Source organism: Pristis pectinata, chromosome 16, assembly GCF_009764475.1.
Source record: "Pristis pectinata isolate sPriPec2 chromosome 16, sPriPec2.1.pri, whole genome shotgun sequence".
Lineage (NCBI taxonomy): Eukaryota > Metazoa > Chordata > Chondrichthyes > Rhinopristiformes > Pristidae > Pristis > Pristis pectinata.
In genome coordinates, this window is record NC_067420.1 from 38,297,955 (window position 1) to 38,318,406 (window position 20,452).

The window sequence follows — 20,452 nt, forward strand, 5'->3', positions numbered from 1 at the left end:
TTCTGAAGCTCACAGCACATGCTCCTTTAGGTACTGGATGTTTTAAACTACATTTTGGACAGTTATACATCTGAAATATAAATATCAGTGGAAAATATACAAAGCAAGCTGCAGTGTGGGAAAAAATCTATTTGGTTTAGATTTTTTTTTACATTTTTACAAACCTGGACATCTTGGGACCACTGAACCAGTTGCTATCACTGGCTGGACTGCTGATGAGGTGAACGGGTGACCAGAGGGAGGGAGGGGGGAGGGAGGGGGGAGGGAGGGAGAGGGAGGGAGAGGGAGAGGGAGAGAGAGGGAGAGAGAGAGAGAGAGAGAAGTTGCCAGGGCAGCCAGATCGTGGGGTCATGGTCGGGAGAGGGGAGGGATCGAGATCCACTTTTGGAATGGGAACTGCCCACTGAATGGTGCCCTGCCACCACTTCCTCAAAACTGCCACAGAACCACAGGCTTCCACAGGAGGTGATCGCTCCAGAGAATCTAAACAGGAAGCCGGAGCCCCTACCGCTCATTGTCCCAGATCAGCAACACAAGGCAGTGGAATGAAGTACCTCACCCACCCTGTAGTCAAGTGCCAGAACTGAAAAACTTTCAAACCACCCAGGACCCAGATTCTGACTCGAGGCACCTGAACTACAAAAGCCATCTCACATCCCAGCAGAGCCAAAGAACAGTTTGTAATCCACGAGGAAACATCCTGTCTAACTTAAAATAAAATATTTTCAACACAGTTGACTTGTAAATTCAGTAAAAGTAATGCAATCTTGTTCCTAATTGAACCAAAACAATCAATTATGCCTCTCTCTGTATGGCTTACAACAACAGCCCCTGAATTAAAAAACTTAAATGAACAAAGTATTGTAACTTGCAACATTTGGCATTTATAACAATATCTCCTGGCTTATTGCATTCCCTCAAGGAGTTTCCCTTTTTCTACAGACGGTTCACAATGTCAGTTGTCATTGATTTAATCTCACTCTGTGAACCATTTTGAAACATTTTAATGTCCTAAGTTTGAGTGTTGCCTTGGATTCGAAATGAACAGAAATAGAATTGCGATCTCGCATTATCGCATCATATAAGTAGGGAAGAGGAGTTCATCGGCACATGGTTTAGCCGCTGGGTGCAGACATTTGCAATCCAGCAAAAAAAACCCACATCCTAAAAATAAAATTTAATTAGCTGCCAAAGGCCAAGCCGCAGTAAAGATAACCAAATTGAAGTCATTCTGTACAAGCACCAATATGCACTTAATGAGGAGTGGGAAGAGTTTAATTTGCCTTTTTCAAATGTTGGAGAGAAACAGATTCTTTTTCCCCTTTATACTTAAGTAATCCAAAGAGGGAGTGTAATCAACTTCATTCACATCAGATTTGTGTTGAGAGAGTAGCTTTATTTTATCTCATACAACTCAGCTCAAGATCTGTGTCCGAGATTTGCACATTACTTTCCAGCTTTGCAAAATTACATCAACAGGAAGAAAATGGAACCTTCCGGTGAAGTCAAACAGAGAAAACCTCCAGCCTTTATCCTGAGCCCTCTCTAGCCTCAAGCTGATGTCAGTGGTGGTGTTAGACCCCAAGCCTCCCCACATTAACAACCTCAAAGGAGGCAACAATGCTACAAAATAAATTTAGTTCAGCAGCTATAATGGGGCAGGGAGAGCAAGATCACAAACTCTGAACGTGGTCTTAACTGATGAAAACACCACTCGCAGTTTCTCGAGACTTGACTCAGCTGCAGTGCAGGTGTTTGTGGTTTATTTGTGGCTAACCACTGCGACCCCCACCCCACCCCTCTTAACCCAGAGCTGGAGAGAACGAGGGGAGAAAGATTTAAAAACAAAAGGGAAACAGAACTCTCTTCCATGCCTCCTTAAAGTCAGGATGCTAAAAGCAGTGATACCCATTATACTGAAAGTCCCATTTAATGTCGTTGACACAACATTTAATGTCGTTGACACAAACCAATTCCTGCTCATCCTTAAATTCTATGAGCAATTCTAAATGAGGATATACGTTTACAAAATATAAATTAATTCAGTATCAAATAACAAAAATTAAACTTAAAAACGTAAATAAAGACTGATACTCTCAACTTTGAGTTCAAATGCCCATATTTACTGGGCCAGTATTTTCTTTCCCTTAATTACTAAATTCAATTTTAATGTCACCACTAAGGATTCACAATTTTCAAAGAATACTTTGCAATCCCCTAGCATGTTTATTTTATTAATGTTCCTGAGACAGGAACTGCAATCACATAGGTTGAAGACTCTTGTGGGTTTTGAGACTGATTTTTTATTCAAGGATAAAGTAATCCACATGCTGACAATAAGCCGTCGATGCATTTCATCTGTTTCCTTAAAGACTCCAATGAGTCTGACGAGGAAAAACATGAACTGAAATGATTAGCCAGTGCTTTGAAGTTAAAGACAATCTAGAATATTAACAGCCAGCATAAGTTGTGGAAAATAAATATAATTTCTAATTTAAGGACAACTTTTCAGTAAACCACACAGAGTTAATCGGGAAGGGACTTGTGCTCTGGATGAAACTCAGGACCTGATAGCGGCCCTGACAACATAATCAAATGGACTTTTTAAATAGGGGAACCCCTATCGGGATTGAGTCAAACAGAAAACAAGGCCAAATCAATAGAATAAAAATTTACACACACACGCTGATATATACACACACATTCTACCTATCATGTACCATCGTAAAACCCAGATTAAGATCTTGCAAAGGGGTTTAATTGAGGAAACAAATCATCCTCCATCAAAATTAATGGGAACATTCAGTCCCTCAACAAGGCAGTATGCGGAGTATCTGAAACATCCTATAGTTTTGTAACAGTGGTTCTACTTTTCTTTCCAGTGGAAGTAAACATGTCATTTGATATTTTAATCTGGGATCCTGGATTTCTTTTTTTTAAAATAAAGACACAATCCCAGTTAAAACAGTGTTTTTCTTTCTTTCAAAAATAAAACAGATAACCTGTCACATTTGCACAGCCTCTCTCAGTTTCCCCTCTTCTCTGCTGGTTGTATGTCAGAAATGGAGTCGCCCTGTGTACACAAACCACTTTCCCCACACCCCTCCTCAAAAGTGCAACGGTGTTTCACCTTTATCCTCCTGAAGACTGAAGCATCACTGTTATTTCCAGCTGGAGTACATTGAAGGAATCATTACAATCCAATCCAAACCTTGGCTCGATTTTCTCCCAAGAACAAGGCACCTTTTAATTCTGAGCAGTGGAGAAATAAATTATCTTGCGCATGGACTGAAAATTCTTGGAGTTAGCAGTTTTAGATAATAAACTCCGTGTTCAATACCTCAGACACAGTGGTCCTTCAGTCCCAGAGTCTCCCTGGATTCAAGCCTGCATCATGTTCTAAGGGAACTGGAACCAGGAGTCAACAAGCACTAAGGCACGGGACTGTGCTGTTGTCCTGGGTACCAATTAGAGGCAACATTTTTGTTTACAATGATTGTCCGACCATTGATACAAAGAGAAATCATTCTAATGGGGGAAGAACCAAGGAGAAAAACAAATTCACCACGCATGAAAGGGGACTGCCAAAATAGATAGGCATGCGTATATTGTCAGTATCCCATCAGCTTCTCACAGGTCACCTTTGATGAAGCTTGTGTCCAGGTGCACGATCAGCAATCGAATGAAGGACATCTCCTTCCGCGTGTTCTCAAAAATAACACGCGGGTCGTCAGACTGACAGCGCAAGCAGTTGGGAGCCATCACCATGGCAAGGTTGTTGACATCCATCTTGGTTTTGCTCACATTAACTGGCTGTGCAAAAATCTGAAGAAAGAGACTTGTGTTTGTAAAAAGCTTCTTACAACATCAGAATGTTCTTTCTATCAATGCAACACTTTGTGAAATGTGATCACTGTTGTAATATAGGAAATACAACACCAATTTTGTGTACAGCAGGCTACCAGGAACTGCAAGGTGGTAATGGTCAATTCATTTCAATCTTTTTTCCCTTTGATGTTAACTGAAGAATAACCTAGGAACGGGGACCATGAACCATTAAGCAATGTCTCAATACTCAGAGGCAAAACTCGTAAAGGGACTGCCTCACAACGTCAAAGAACTAGGGTCAGTTCTGATCTCAGATGCTGTACGTGTGGAGTTTCCACGTTCTCCGTGAGCGTGTGGGTTTCCTCCCACATTCCAAAGACACCCGGGTTGGTTAGTTAAGTGGCCACTGTAAATTGCCCCTAGTGTGTAGATGAGTGGTGGAATCCAAGTGTTGCATTGGTGGAAAGAACATTCATGATAAGAATGTGGGGAGAATAGGAAGGGATTAACATAGGATTAGTACAAATGGTTGGTTGATAGTCAGTGCGGACTCAATGGGCTGAAGGGCCTGTTTCCACGCTGTATCTCTCTATGACTCCAAATGTGAGATGTTGCATTTTTATTGGGGGGTAAGGAGGGTTTTCAAGCTCCCCCAGCTTCTGTGTTTTCAATCAAACTTTAAACTTCCCTCAAGTGGTGACCCCAAATATCAGAGGGTAGAGAGCCAGGAACTGCCCCATGATTGTTCTCCCAGGGACCAGTTTATTGTGATATGTTTAAGGTGTGTGTGTTCGTCTGTGTGTTTGTGCTCACAGCAAGGGCTGGCACAGAAGGTGGACGAGGGAGACAGTGATACAACTTGCCTTGACAATGCAGTTCAGGGAAGGGAGCCTTGAATCCCAGCTTCTTACTGTTCCTCAACTCGAAAGAAAAATCCACTAATTTGTGCTGAGCTGAGATGTGCTCAGGGTCTATTCAAAGCTTGTACAAGGTGGAACGGCTTGTGAGTAACATATTGTAGGACATGGATTCGATGGGAATTTATACTTTGAAAATTATTCATTGATGAGGTGAGAGTGAAGGTAAATCATGAGGAAATAAAACCATATCACGCATCTCAAGAAGCTTTGCACCAAATGAGTGATTATATACCACAAACCCACGGCCTCTACCAGCTAGGACAAGGGCAGCAAAAGCACGGGGACCACCCCCACCACCGCCCCACCCTCCCCCCACCCCCCAGGGAGTTGCCCTCCAAGCCACACACCATCCCGACTTGGAAGTCTGTCGCTGTTCCTTTATCGTCACTGGGTCATAATCTTGGAACTCCCTCGCCAATGGCATTGTGCATATACCCACACCTCAAGGACTGCAGTGGTTCAAGGCGACAGCTCACCACCACCTTCTGAAGGTTGAGTAGGGATGGGCAACCCTGGTTCATCCTGGATACAGGCTGCCCCCATAACGTTCGACGCAAAAGATGCATTTCACTGTGTGTTTCGATGTACATGTGACTAATAACAACATCTTAAAATGTTTGATTTTGGACCAGGAGTAAACTTTAACCTGCCCATTGTTGTCCTTTGGATCATCTTGGCCATTCAGCCTAAGAAACACCAGTCCCTTCTATTTCCATATCCACACTCCTCAATTTCTTTACTTTCCAAGTAAACACCTCCCTCCCTTTTAAATATCCTGATCTACACCTACACTTCCATGTGACAATTTGTTGTGATTTGGGTTGCTGAACCAGGCCGTTCAGCCCATCATATCTATCTGACAGAGCTTTCTGAGCACCTTCACTCTGTCCTCCATAATAGCCGTGATCTCCCGGTGGCCAGCCATTTTAATTCCACTGCCCATTCCCACACCAACATGTCTGTCCACGGCCATGGTGAGGCTAGATGCAGGTTTGAGGGGCAGTACCTCATAGTCCACCTTGGTAGTCTCCAACCTGATGGCATAAACATCGATTTCTCCAACTCCCGGTAACCACTCCCCGTCCCCCCTTATGTTTTCCCTCATCCCACTGGGCCCCACCACCCCCTCTCTCTTTCCCCTCCCTCACCCTCTCCAGCTGACTGCCCATCACCCTCAAGTTCCTCCCTCCGGTTCCCCTCCCCGCCTCCTTCCCTTCATTCCGTGGCCCACCCTCAGATTCCATCTTCTTCAGTCCTTTGTCACTTCCGCAAATCACTTCCCAGCTTCTTTCATCATCCCCACTGCTTCCCCCCACCTCACCTGGATCCACCTATCACCCGCCAGCTCCCACTCCACCCCCTCCCCTTAACCTTATATACCGGCTATCTCCCCTCTTTCTCTCCAGTCCTGATGGAAGGGTCTCAACCTGAAACATCGACTGTCCATTTCCCTCCGTAGATGCTGCCTGACCCGCTGAGTTCCTCCAGCATTTTGTGTGTTGCAATTAGGCCCACTGCCCTGAGGTTCTGAACAAGGGATCTATCCAATTCCCTTCTGAAAGTAACTTATTGGATCAGTTCAACCGTCCACCAATTTGGGGATGCATCTCTGAGTGGCCTCTCGGTGCTGTATGATTCAAAGTGTTACTCCCTCCCCCCCCGATTTGGATTTGCAGCTGCAAGCTCTGCCGTGGTTATTGGGAGGCTTTATACACACACCTGTAAGAAGTGGATGAGGTAACCGAGGACAAGACGATTTATTTCAGGCAGAGAAGCAACAACAGCAACAGCAGCCTCAGGGTTCTCGTAGTTGTTCACGCACTGTGGGTAGAACTTCTGTGGGATCAGAGGCTCTTCCAACTCACGGTACCACAGCTTGAGCAGGGAGGCTGTAGGAGGAGAGCGATAAAAACCATGGACAATGAGGAAAAGCCACTCACCCTGATACCTTCTGGTTGGAGAACAGGAATTACGATGGAATACTTTGTGATGGAAACACTTACTGTTAAATAGCATTTTGGTTACATGCTCTTTCAAACTTTACGGTTCATTAACACTGTCATAAAGACACAGCACGGATACAAGCCCTTCAGACCCCCGAGTCTGCACCAACCACTTGTACTAATCCTACATTAATTAATCCAATTTTCCCCCATATTCCCATCAATTCGCCCCAGGTCCTACCACTCACTTACACACTAGGGGCAATTTACAGCAGCCAATTAACCTACCAACCCGCACATCTTTGGGACTCGGGAAGAAACAGTGCCAGAAATTATATTCTGATCCAAAAAGAGTCTTTTTTAAAAAAAAACAGGTCACGTACAGGAGGTGGGAAGGATGCAAACTCATACCCACAGTGCCTCACCTCAGGGCAACAGAACACTACGGACCACCTCTTGCACTACCATAGACTTGTCTCTGACTGTGTTTTTCTGCACTAATGTAACGTTTTGCACAATCTTTTTTATGTTCCATGTGTTGTCTGAATCTACGTACCTGTGATGCTGCTCCAAGCAAATCTTTCATTTAACCTGCACCTCACCATACTTGTGCACGTGACAATAAACTCGACTCGACTGTTCCCTCTATTTTTCTGCAGAGGTTCTGGTGCACACAAGGGCATTGATTAAAGGTGAGAAAGGATATTCTAAGACCACTCCTCAGGGGGAAATAGCAGGTGCTCTTTGCTTATCCACCAAGTTGGGGATTTAAGTAATCAAAACAAACAGAACTTTCGAATAACTTATCACCATCTCTCCTCTTAATCTGAGCCTCAGTTAAGTTTGAAAGGAATTCTTTCCCTCTCCCAAGAGACCAGGGCACCACGCTGCCAATGATTAGCTTGCTGAAAGCAGGCTGCTAAATACATTACATGTTTGTCGGTACTTGAATCCAGACATACAAATGTCTTGATATTTGTGAAAGTGGGCACTACCTGCAGTGTGCCAAATATTTATGGAGAGGTGAGGAGAGTTGGGAGTGGGTCTGCACTCAACCTCTCCACTAACCCTCTTCCTCATGCGAAGCCAAGCTTTGCACACCCAGTGCCTCTTCTGGCTAACAGAAGGCAGGGCAGCAGAGGCCAAGGCTTGAAGCTGTGACTGGTCTGTTCTGCATGGATCAATGCCACAAGATGCACTGGCCAGATGAATAATGGGCAACTTGAGATGTTAAGCTTGAAAATCGTAGCAATATGTGGCACAGAAGAAGGTCATCAGTGCTGGGTACACGTGCAAGCCAGTCACCAGTTGTATCCAAACCAAACACAGATCAATTGTGACGGACACACAAGAGGCCGCAAATGCTGGGATCTGGAGCGAGAAAACAAACTGCTGGAGGAACTCAGCGGGTCAGGCAGCATCTGCGGAGGCAAAGGGATAGTTGAAGTTTCAGGTTGAGACCCTGCAACAGGTCATTGACCCAAAACATGGACTATTCCTTTGCCTCCACAGATGCTGCCTGACCCGCTGAGTTCCTCCAGCAGTTTGTCAATTGTGATGGAATTGAATACCAAGTTTTTGCTGTTTGACATACTCTTCCTCTTCTATTGGATGTGCTTATCAGCTGTCCATAGCTTTTAAAATTTCTGGACAACTTAGAAAGAAAAATATATTTTTGCTTAAAATCACACCATCCTGTGCAACACTATCATAACTGCGAGCAGTTTATATCAGTTTACAATGAAAAATCAGGAGCCATTTTTTGACTTCCTCTTCAGCCTCAAAAGTAATCTGTTTATAGTTTGCTCTCAAAATGTTGGCCATGCTGGTATTAGCTCATTTACTAGCCAACCCTGGCTACCACTCAGAAGTAAAGCACATTATAAGTCAACCATCTCGTTGGATGTGTAGACAGCAGGTTCCCTTTCCTGAATGACACAGGAGAACCAACAGAGCTGTTATAATCAGAAACACTTCTGTCCCTGTGAAGAAATTGCCAGATCTTGCTGAATTCATTTTCACTGCTTGTCGTGCTCTGCATAACACCCAACCTTCGAGGAGCTGATACAAAAACATTTAATGACTTGCTAATGGTGCAAGCAAAACACCACAGGCACTAGGTGTGAAAATCAACTAACAGAAAACGTTGGAAATACTCAACAGCTCAGGCTCTGTTTGTGGAGAGAGGCATGCGGAGTTACTTCAGAGCTAATGGAAGGTCATTGATCAGAAACTTTAACTCTACAATTCTTTTCTGTTTAACTGTACCATGTGCAAAATTATGCAGTATCTTTGCTCACCACAAGAGGGCCCTTATGTATCATCTAAATATTCAGCAAAGACCCTACTGTGAAGTGTGCAGAGGACGTCTATGATTGGATTATTTGAATATCTGGTAGACATTCAAGTCTACCAGACTTGCAGGATTAATTCAACTCATAGAATTATGGGAAACATAGGCACAGGAGCAGGCCATTCATTCTTTTGAGTCTGTTCCAAATTACATTGCAAGAAGACTACACAAAAGCTCTTACCTGGTATATGGGGGTCAGCAAGATTGTCTGGGATTCTCCATTGATCAACCTGTAGTTTGAGTGCATTTACTTCATCTATATCTCCAGGCACTCTGCAAACAAAAAGACACAGCACTTTAATTTTAGGTGCTGAAATAATGCTCCACATAGTACGAGATTAGACATTCAGGCTCTGGACACAGAATTAAAAGAAAAAGCAGTTAGGGCCATTCCTCACATGCCAAGTGTTTATATACATTACTGAGCCTATTACCACTCAGAGACTTGTTCAATCTCAGCAAGGAGCTTATCTGATGCTTTAACAACAACCTGCATTTATAAGGCACCTTCAATGCACCAAAACGTGATTAGGATTTAAAACAAAGGCACTTTGCAGAAGCATCATCAAACAAGTTTGACTGTGAGCTACATAGACAACAAAAAACGTGGTCAAAAAAAGGTTCGGGAGGGAATTCCACAGCTTTCAGTTTTGGCAGAAGGCATGGCCGGCCAACAATGGTGGGGCGACTCAGAGGTTTGAGAGGTCAGAAATAGAGGAGCACAGACAGTTGAGGGTTATCGATATTGGGGGTGGGGAGGGGTGCGTGAGGCCGTGTTGGATTTATAAACAAGGGTGAAAATATAAATATCGAGGCATTGCTTTATAGAGTCAGAGAGCTTTAATATCTGTTCAACTAAAGAAAGGTCAGCAAGCATAGGCTTCATGGATGGACAGAGAAGGCGAGAGCATTGTTTGAAGGTGAATAGGAAGAAGGCTTGAAGAAGGGGAAAGAGTTGGGGAGAGTGGGCTTCTAATGAGAAAGTCCCAGAAGGCTGAAGGAATTTCACAGATGATATGGAACAGTCCAAGCGGCCAACTAGTTTGCGATGAGTGAACGAAACCGGGCATCAGCCAGAGGCAGGATACCAGAGAGCGCCGAGGGGACTGGCAGCCCACCTGGGGATTTTAGAGGGCCGTTTTGGTGAGACTGCCAAGGTGGAAGCAACGAGCTGGGCTGTGGAGGGAGATGTGGAAACAGAAGCACAGCTGGGCTGGATTGGATTGGAGTAGAGCAGGGTACCGGGAATGGGACAGGACTTGGTTCTGTCCGGAGAGGGTGGAGCTGGAATCGTATTACAGCAGAACTTCAATAGTTCAGCACACTTTGGACCTTAGTAGTGCCAGACCAGTAGGTTTTCTGAACAAGTGGATGTTATTAATATCTAATACATTTTTAATTCAGTTTTTTTTTAAATGTTACACGGTATTATAAATTTCCCAGTAAACAGGGTAAGTTTAAAGAGAGAGTGGGAAGCAGGGACCAGCTGAGTTGGAAGGAAGTGCAGGAACTGGGACTCCCATCCAATGTTTGCCACGGTTTCTTCCGACTCCCTGGGGCCTCAGTTCCCGAGCTCCCTTCCAAATCGCCAGGGCGAGATGGGAGTGTGGGAACCGGGACCCTGGTCTATGAAATGGCCCCAGTGACTTGGAAGGGAGCTCGGGAACCGGGACCCCGGTGAGTTGGAAGAGACCGTGGCAAACATTACCTGGTAGTCAGATGGAATTTCCGAATGGTCAGATACTGGATTATCGGAGTGTCACTGTACATTGAAGCAGAAGTGCTAATGTGGGGTGAGCAACGAGAATTGTACAGGGCTGGGTCGACCGGGAATAGATGGAAGTGGTGCTCACAAGCCACGTGGAGTTGTGGTGAGGTCACAGTGGAGGTAGGAAAAATTATGAAGGTCTTACACGATATAATTCTGTCACTGACCATTGTGGAGCACTGCAGGCTGCAGTGAGACAGTGGAGTATCTTTGTAGAACGGAGGTTGCCAATAGTGCAGCATTACCACACAAAGGTCGCTTCAAAGCGCACTGCATGGTTTACCAAGCCCTGCAACCCCATTCCCAGCCCTGTGCTCACAAACACTGAATGTTATTGGGACGTTCAAGTCATTTGCTGGCTTCCTGCCCCAGGTCACCAACAGCTAAAATTAGATGTCCTAGGTGGAAATTTCATTGCAGTTCATAGAGGAAGTTGCGAGTGCAGGCCGTCCCTTCCCCGACAAAAATAAACAGGCGATTCTGCAGAGCGATTTCAACATCATGTAACAACACTGAAGCGACCAGTTGCAGAGTTATGATTTCCTTTTTACCATTTCCAACCCAACCTCTTTTGATGTGAGTTGGGTACGGGAGACAGCACAGGAAAAGCATTAAACAAGTGCCAAATGTCTTCGCTCTCAGAGGGGGAACACGGTGAGACTCTAACCATGACCAAGCAGCAGGTTTTATTCCTTTAATTCCCCCTTTTTTTCACTGAGTAGATGTGGATGTGGTGGAAAAGGCCAGCTTTTAATGTCCACCCTTGGCTGTCCTTGAGAAGGTCATGATGTTCTGCTCCAGTTCACGTGGTGAAGTTCGACAGCTGCTTCAGGGCTGCTGTACAACTAGGGGGGAAGGGGAGATCTTCAGGTGGTGGCATTCCATGCAGAGGCGTTCCCATGGGGACCGCTCGCAGAGGCACATGTTACAGGAAAACGGATCACCTTCATTGGAAATTCTTGGGTTTAGAACATAGAACAGTACAGCACAGAACAGGCCTTTCAGCCCACAATGTTGTGCCGACATAGCTAATCCCTCCTACCTACAGAATGCCCATGTCCCTCCATTTTCCTCTCATTCATGTGCCCATCCAAGCCCCTCTTAAAAGCCCCCAATGAATTTGCCTCCACCACCCTCAGGCAACCCACTCCAGGCACTTACCTCTCACGTCTCTTCTGAACCTACCCCCTCTCACCTTAAATGCATGCCCTCTGGTATTGGATCGCTCAATAATGAGAAAAAGATATTGCTTGTCCACCCTATTTATTGGGTGAAGAACTCGGTAGCACATGGACCAGACAGTCAGAAACATGAAGTCATACAGTACCAAGACTATTCAGCCTATCAAGTTTGTACTAGCTTTTAAAGATCTTTCCAATCAGTTCCATTCCCTTGTACTTCCTTTGTCCTTGCAATTTCTGCTCCCATCAGTTCCAACATTTCCTCTCTGTTTTGTGCTTGAGTTCAGCTGAAGCACTAGTGGTGGGCGAATAGGAGACCACAATCAACCTTCATGCCCTGGTGCTGAGGGCAAAATCACCCCGAACCTCCCTACTTTACTGCAGTGGGAGAGGGGCTGACAGGTGGATGAGGAGAGGCTGTTTTTCCCAGCTGGGACATGTTCTCAGGATAAGGGTTCAGCCACTTAGGATTGAGACAGAGGGAAATTTCTTTCACTTGGAGGGTTTAAATGTTTGAAATTCTGTACGAGGGTTGCTCAGATGTAAATTACCTTCAGGGACTAGATTGATAGAAGTTTGGACTCTAGGGATGGGGATTGGATGGGAAAGTGGATGAGGCACAGGATTAGCCAGGATCTTACTGGAGACTGCAGATGTTGGAATCTGGAGCAACAAACAAGCTGCTGGAGGAACTCAGCGGGTCGAGCAGCATCCGTGGTGGGGAAAGGAATTGTCCTGATGCAGGGTTTTGACCGAAAATGTCGAGTATTCCTTTCCCCTCACCGATGCTGCTCAAGCTGCTGAGCTCCTCCAGCAGCTTGTTTGATGATCTTACTGAATGCTGGATCAGGTTGAAGGAGCCATCAAGCTACCCCAGCTACACCACCAGTGGAGGTGCAGTTACCAGACTGAGTAATTTTTGTTTATTTTCTGACGTGCAGACAAAAATTGACTTATGGACATTTGTAAAAACAGAACCTGTTAGTTACCAGAGGACTGTCTGGAGTAAATGGATTCTTAATGTTTAGTTTAGGTTCAGTGGGGTGGAGACCTGTTTCTGTGCTGTGTGACTCTATAATTTTACAACACACAAAAGGTCAAACTGAATTTTTGTGGGAGAAAAATTATTTTAATGGATTCCCAGCAAGATACCACAACCAACTACCAAGTCAAAACATACAAATAAATCCCAATCCAAAAGTGACCTCCCTAAACACGCAGCACTCAAAATGAAAAAAATCCCTATCAGGCTCCACTTTAGGAAAGATGAGTTAGAATTCCATTCCTTTGCAGAACAAAAAAGTTTTAGTTTTGGGCTCCTCAGCCGATCTTTGAATAAAATGGGTGTTACTGAGAGGGGCTTCTTATTCTGGATTTCCCAGACTTTCTCATCTCATGCAAACATCTGCCTTGGTTCGGGAACAACATTACACCATGTGCATCCCTTACTGCCATTCTGCAGCCCAAGACACAGCGTAGCTTTATGATTTTTTTTACCCGTGAAGCCTGAAATTTTGCAATGGCTCTTCAGCAGATTGGCGGGTCATTTCTGTTTAGGTCCCCTCAGGGGGAGGGGTTACGTAACACACCCCACCCAAGCACAGCCTTACCTGAAGATGCCTTCAACCTGTGCCCCACCCAATCCCAAAACTTTATTGGACAGGTGGGTTTGAACCCAGGGCAGCTTCTTCTCTGGATAGCGTTCACGTTGTCTTTCCATTATCTCTTCCAGGGAGCTGCCAAACATCGAAGGGGTCAGGATGGCATTTTTTGCATGATGGATTTCTTCGATGGTTGGTTTCCTCAGACCCTGTCAGTGGAGGACAAATCGTTTCAGTCCAGCTAACATATAACTCCTTAAGCATTAGCTGCTTTTCCTTTCTGGTCACGGATAACGCTGCCCCAGCACCAGCACACATCGACTCAGCTAATGAGACAAGACAACTTGCCTCAGATCTCTCACCTCATTTCCATTCAATCTGACATGCCAGGAGTATGGTCACTGTTGCAGGGTCTTTACACAGAGTGGTTAGACTACATGAAATATCTCACCACATGCAGCATAGTTGCCTTTATCAGGCATCACGAGGGAGAAAGAGATTGAAGATACAAGGTCAATAGATTTTTGGGCACTAAGCGAATCAACAGATATGGGCACTAGGTGGGAAATAACCTTGAAGCTTTGATCACTTTGCACTAAAATGGACTTTTGTTTTATTTTGTTATAATTGTGTTCTTTCTTGTAAAAATTGGGTATAATTTATAGCAACAGACAAAACACTGGAGGCACGGTAGCGTAGCGGTTAGCGCGACGCTATTACAGCGCCAGCGATTGGGGTTCGATTCCCGTCGCTGTCTGTAAGGAGTTTGTACGTTCTCCCGTGTCTGCGTGGGTTTCCTCTGGGTGCTCCGGTTTCCTCCCACATTCTAAAGACGTACAGGTAGGTTAATTTGGGTTTAAAATGGGCAGCGCGAACTCGTTGGGCCGGGAGGGCCTGTTACCACCCTGTAAATAAAATTTAAATTTAAATTTAAACTCAGTGGGTCAGGAAGTATCTATGGAGGGAAATGGACAGTCGACATTTTGGGTTGAGATCCTACATCAGGACTGGAAAAAGGATGAAAAACACGATGATGCTGGAGGAACTCAGCAGGCCAGGCAGCATCCATGGAGAAAAGCAGGCAGTCAATGTTTCGGGTCAGGATCGCAAGTCCTAAAGAAGGGTCCTGACCCGAAACGTTGGCCGCCTGCTTTTCTCCACGGATGCTGCCCGGCCTGCTGAGTTCCTCCAGCATCATCGTGTTTTTCATCTAGATTCCAGCATCTGCAGTCCTTTCTCTCTCCAGTAGGACTGGGGAAAAAAAGTGGGGAGATAACTAGTATAAAAAGGTTGGGGGGGGGGGGTGGTGGAGTGGAGCAAGAGCTGGCGGGTGATAGATGGATCCAGGTGGGGGGTGATATTTTATGTTTGCTTTTCTTGTGAATGCTGCTTATCTGATGCTATGTGCCTGTGATGCTGCTGCAAGTAAGTTTTTCATTGCACCTGTGCACACATGCACTTGAGCATATGACAACAAACTCGACTTTGACTTTGAGAATAAGTCATGACCTTAATGAAAGGCCAAGAGACTTGAGGGACTACGCAACCTAGAATTTAACATTCTTGTGAAGGATATGCTGATGGGGTTAGGTGAAGTAAGGGTGAGGTGGGAGGCTTGTTTGGAGAATGAACGCTGGCACAGACCAGTTGGTCAAATGATATGTTTCTGCCTGTATGTGATGTCTGCCCCTCTTCTGTACCTGACTTCTGCATGCTACGGTCCAGATCACGAGCTTACCGCCAAAAGTAAATCTAAAATCGTTCAGTGGGACAGAGGCCCTGGATCAAAGGATTTTGTAGAAAAAAAAAAGTTACTGATTGCTCCCATCTGCTAAAACACAAAAAAAAAAGTGTGATGAGGAAGTTTGGTCTGAGAACGCTGGATCAAATTTATAATCACAGACCACTGAAAAAAAGCCACAGGTCAACTTGGCTCAGTACGTACAGGGATTTCTTCTTTCATAAGCCACCTCCATTGCTGCCGCTCCCCTGCCCAGCTCGGTCTGCCAGTCATCCTTCATCCCTCCTCGGTCCACCTATCGCCCACTGGGCCCAGTCTCACCACTCCACTCTCCTCTTTATACCACCCATCTCCCCCTCCACTCTTACTCCTGATGCAGGGTTTCAACTCAAAACGCTGACAGTTCCTTTCTTTCCCTCCACAGACGCTGCTCGACCCGCTGAGTTCCTCCAGCAGACTGTTTGTTGCTCCAGATTCCAGCCTCTGCAGTCTCGTGTTTCTAATCCCATTCCTTCCTCCCTTGTCTCATTTCAGCAACCGTCCAGTTACTTTAGTCTCGTGCATTCAGCTTCAACAATAACCTTGTGAGCATTTCTACATTTTAGCTGACTTTCTAGCTTCCCCATTGATTCTTACTCTTAAACCTTTGATCTCCTGACTCTCTAACCATCTTCCAAGCACGTTGGGAATGTGATGCAATACACTTCATTTGCCTGGATTTATGTAGCTTCAACAACACTCAAGAAACTCAATACCATCCAGAACAAAGCAGCTCACTGGCTGGCACTCCATGCACCAGCCTAAATCTTTCCACCACCAGCACAGTGGTTGCAAACCATCCCATCTAGCAACAACAACTTGAAAAGCTTATTTCAGTGGAAGCCTCCAAACTCTTGACTGTTTTCTGGGAGAACAAAGGGATCAAGAATGAGAGAACCCACAACGAATTCTCCTCATGATTGTACTCAATCCTAAATAAGAAATACGTTTTTTTTCCTCATTGCAGGGTCAAAATTCCAGAACACTCTACCTACAACAGTGTGGGAATACCTTTACCCAAGGAACTACTGAAGGTTCAAAATAGCAAGTCACAAGTACCTTCTCATAGGCTATTAAAGATGGGGGCTAGATGCTTACACCCAAGTTCTGTGCATTAATAAAAAGAACTTCAGACCTGACTACCTTAAATTTAATACTACGGCATTGCTGAAGAGTTCACCTGCTGCTTTAGTAGAGGAACCTTGTTAACCTCTCAGAGTGGAAGCAGTGCAAAGCACAAAGGATGAGAGATACAAAGGACCTAGAGGTACAAGACTTTTAAAAACTTCCCTAAATTGCAAAGAAAGGGAAGAGTTCGTTGTTTTTAAGCAGCTTTCACAGGCTGGGAATTCTTGATTGCTGATGGAACATTTCCTCACATGTTCTTTGATACAATGCAGGGAAATGTTATGACCAATTTGTACACAGCAGCATCAGGCAAATAAGAGTGAGATAAGATGACGAGGTGATGGGCATGGAAGTGGTACAGCGAGGATGAAACCAATATACCCAGCGGATACTGAAGGCAACGGGCATTGAGAATGGGTGAAACAGGTACCCAGTTGGAGGGTGTGCACACACACAGAACTTGTACCTTTTTTCCTCCGGTCACAGCGACCTTCTGAAGCTTGCGGTAACAGTATTTTGCGTACGTGCTGATAAGTAGATCTAAAGGGAAGTGAAGTAAACAACAGCTGATTAAGACACGTTTTTAGCATTGAGGAAAACCTGTGCACAGAGAGCAGAAAGAGAACCCAAGTCCGTGCTGAACACCCAGAACCCGCCCACATTAACCCTTCATCCTTCCCGGCTTTTGTTAATTCTCCCCACATTACCGTCACTCTCCCAGATTCTACCAGTTGCCTACACAAACCAAGGGCAACTTACAGCAGCCAATTAACCTACCAAGCTGCATATTCTCTTGGAACGTGGGAGGAGACAGGAACACCAGGAGGACGATGCCAGAGGGAGAATGTGCAAACTCCACGCAGACAGCAGGGGAGGTCAGGATTGAACCCTGGTCATTTAAATTGTGAGGCAGAAGCTCTACACTGCCCTAATTGGTTGTCCACCCCTCAAATTTTTATTTGTAACTCCAACTTTTCAGGCAGTGCTCTGGTTTTCTGGTTTCTGTATCGATAGCAAACTCTCAGTGGCACAAGGTCTAGGAGACACACAATGAATGGTTGGACCTTAGGAAGTCTTGAGGAACAGAGGGACCCTGGTGTACATGTCTGAGGATCCCTGAAGGCAGCAGCTCTGGTTGACAAGGTGGGTAAGAAGGAATACCGATCATTTACCTCTATTAGCTGGAGCATTGAGCAGGGAGGTTATGGTGCAACTACATAAAACTTTAGTTAGGCCACAGCTGGGGTACTGTGTGCATTTCTGGTCACCGCACTATAGGGAGGATGTGGTTGTGTTGGGGAGGGTGCAGAGGAGAGTCACCAGGATATTGCCTAGGATGGAACATACAGTATAGGCTGTGTTGGAACGGGAAGGCTGAGAGGGGATTTGATTGAGGTTATCAAAAATAAGGGCCATTTATAGGATAGGTAGTGAGAAACTATGCTCTTCGACAGAGGTGTCTATAACAAAAGGGTGTAGGTTTAAGATAAGATATCTTTATTAGTCACATGTACATCGAAACACACAGTGAAATACATCTTTTGCGTAGAGTGTTCTGGGGGCAGCCCGCAAGTGTCGCCACGTTTCCGGTGCCAACACAGCGTGCCCACAACTTCCTCACCTGTACGCCTTTGGAACGTGGGAGGAAACCCACGCAGACACGGGGAGAACGTACAAACTCGTTACAGGACAGTAGCCGGATTTGAACCTGGGTCACTGGCGCTGTAAAGCGTTACTCTAACCGCTACACTACCGTGCCTGCCCTCAGTGCAAGGGATATGAGACTTTGAGGGGATTTGAGGAAGAATGTTTTTCACCCAAATGGTGGTTGAAATCTGGAACAAAATGCCCTTAAGAGGATGGTAGGAACTCACACAACATTTTAGTAGTATTTAGATGCCAAGGCAATAAAAGGGTATGGACTAAGAAATGGAATATGGTTGGCACAGACGTGGTAGGCCGAAGGGCCTGTTTTCAAGCTGTATGACTCTCGGACCTCCGGTGAGATCAGAAAATGGGTTTGAAAAGGAACAAAAAGTACACAAGTGCACCCAGAACACAATTGGGTCCAAGTCCATAGCTCCCTGAAAGTGGCTGTTTTTCTTTTATATACACAGAGAGTGGTGGGTGCCTGCAATGTGCTGCCGGGGTGATGGTGAAGGCAGATACAATAGAGGCGTTCAAGAGGTTCTTAGATAGGCACATGGATATGCAGGGAATGGAGGGATATGGACTTATGTAGGCAGAAGGAATTAGTTTAGTTAGGCATTTAATTACTAGTTTAATTAGTTCGGCACAACATATTGGGCCGAAGGGCCTGTTCCTGTGCTGTACTGTTCTATGTTCCGTGATGGAAGCTCGTAGATAAGTTCTGGCTACTGATTTCTGCTCCGCAGACTAGGAAAACAATGAGAGATGGCAAGCAGCTTGTTCTCAAAACTCTTTCAGAGCCAACTCTTAACAGGAGAGTGCATCAATGTATGATGATTCAGCACTCTTGCAACAGCCAGACTTGTTAACTCCACACAACCAATTTCCCTGTGGGTTTGACAGACCACTTATAATGTTTAAAAGCACTTTCTAAGCTTTAGAATGAAAGCTTTCAGATGACTAACAATGTACCTAACACCCATTTAAAAGAACCCTTTTGGGACTAAACACTAGAAATACGCACATTTCAATACCCACTGAAACGGTCAAAAATATCAAGCTATTTTCCACTATCCTTAATTGGAACGGATGACACAATAATTATAGGGTGGCACAGTGACACAGTTAATAGAGCTGCTGTCTCACACCTCCAGCAGATCTGGTTCGATCCAAAAATGTGTGGTTGGTTGGTTGGTTAATTGGCCTCCATGAATTGCCTCTGGTGTATAGATGAGTGGTAGAATTTAGGGGGAAATCAATGGGAACATAGAGAAGGTAAAATTATTATGGTAGGATTAGTGTAATAATGGGTACTTAGAACATAGAACAGTATAGCACAGAACAGGCCCTTCGGCCCACAATGTTGTGCCAACATAGTTATTCCCTCCTATCTACAGGATGTCCATTTTCCTCTCATTCATGTGCCCATCCAAGCCCCTCTTAAAAGCCCCTAATGAATTTGCCTCCACCACCCTATCAAGCAATGCATTCCACGTAAAACTTACCCCCCCCCCCCCCCCCCACACCTTAAATGCATGCCCTCTGGCATTGGATCGCCCAATAATGGGGAAAAAGATATTGCTTGTCCTCCCTATCTATGCCCCTTGATAGTCATCGCAGACACATTGGGCTGAAGGGCCTGTTTCCGTGATCCCTCTCTCTGGTTCTCCTACTTAGTTTGCAGTAATTCAAGAAAATGACTCATTTAGACTGCTGAGGATGTACAATAAATGCAGACCCTGCCAATGATGAACACAAATGAATAGAAAGAGTGGCAGCACACTGAGTCAACTCAAAATTTACCTTCTTCCTCCTCAATATTCTGTTTCCTCTTCTTCCTGGACTTTGAGAACTTCTTATTTTTCATTTCCAGTAGTTCATTGATACGTTGGGTTACTGGAATTAAAAAAAAAATAAAAGGAACAACATGAAAGTGGAGTCAGATCAATCCCACAGACTCAAGACACAAGAGACTGCAGATGCTGAAATCTGGAGCTACAAACAATCTGTGGGAAGAACATTTCCAAAGCCTTTCCAGAACCAAACATGTCAATGGGGCTTTGAGAACCATTATCAAATTTTAAAAACGATATGGAAGGTTTCTGGAGAGTTGCTCCAATGTGCATCCTGAAGGAGGAGAGGGAGTGAGAGGGTTTTCAGGAGGTAATTCCAAGCCTTAATACCTTGGCAGTCAAAGGCATGGTTATCCACGGGGGTTAAATTTACAGACGGCCAAAGTTAGGGGAATGCAGAGATCGAAAATGCTTCTGGAAATGAGGAGGGGATATGGCGTGGGTGAA

The 20,452-nt window shown here is 45.0% G+C and overlaps 1 protein-coding gene across 6 annotated transcripts in view; it reads right to left on the reverse strand.

Moving 5' to 3' along the window:
* Positions 1-263: 263 nt before the first annotated feature.
* The window catches only part of arhgap46b (Rho GTPase activating protein 46b), a 145,206-nt gene continuing 125,017 nt past the window's right edge, over positions 264-20,452 (reverse strand). For all 6 annotated transcript variants that reach the window (XM_052031208.1, XM_052031206.1, XM_052031209.1 and 3 more), the window contains 6 exons: positions 19,956-20,048; positions 16,969-17,042; positions 13,604-13,803; positions 9,226-9,317; positions 6,468-6,637; positions 264-3,825 (listed from right to left, as the gene is read on the reverse strand). In XM_052031208.1, coding sequence (XP_051887168.1) covers positions 3,631-3,825; positions 6,468-6,637; positions 9,226-9,317; positions 13,604-13,803; positions 16,969-17,042; positions 19,956-20,048 — 824 coding nt within the window. In that variant the 3' untranslated portion in view covers positions 264-3,630. The remainder of the gene's footprint in view (positions 3,826-6,467; positions 6,638-9,225; positions 9,318-13,603; positions 13,804-16,968; positions 17,043-19,955; positions 20,049-20,452) is intronic.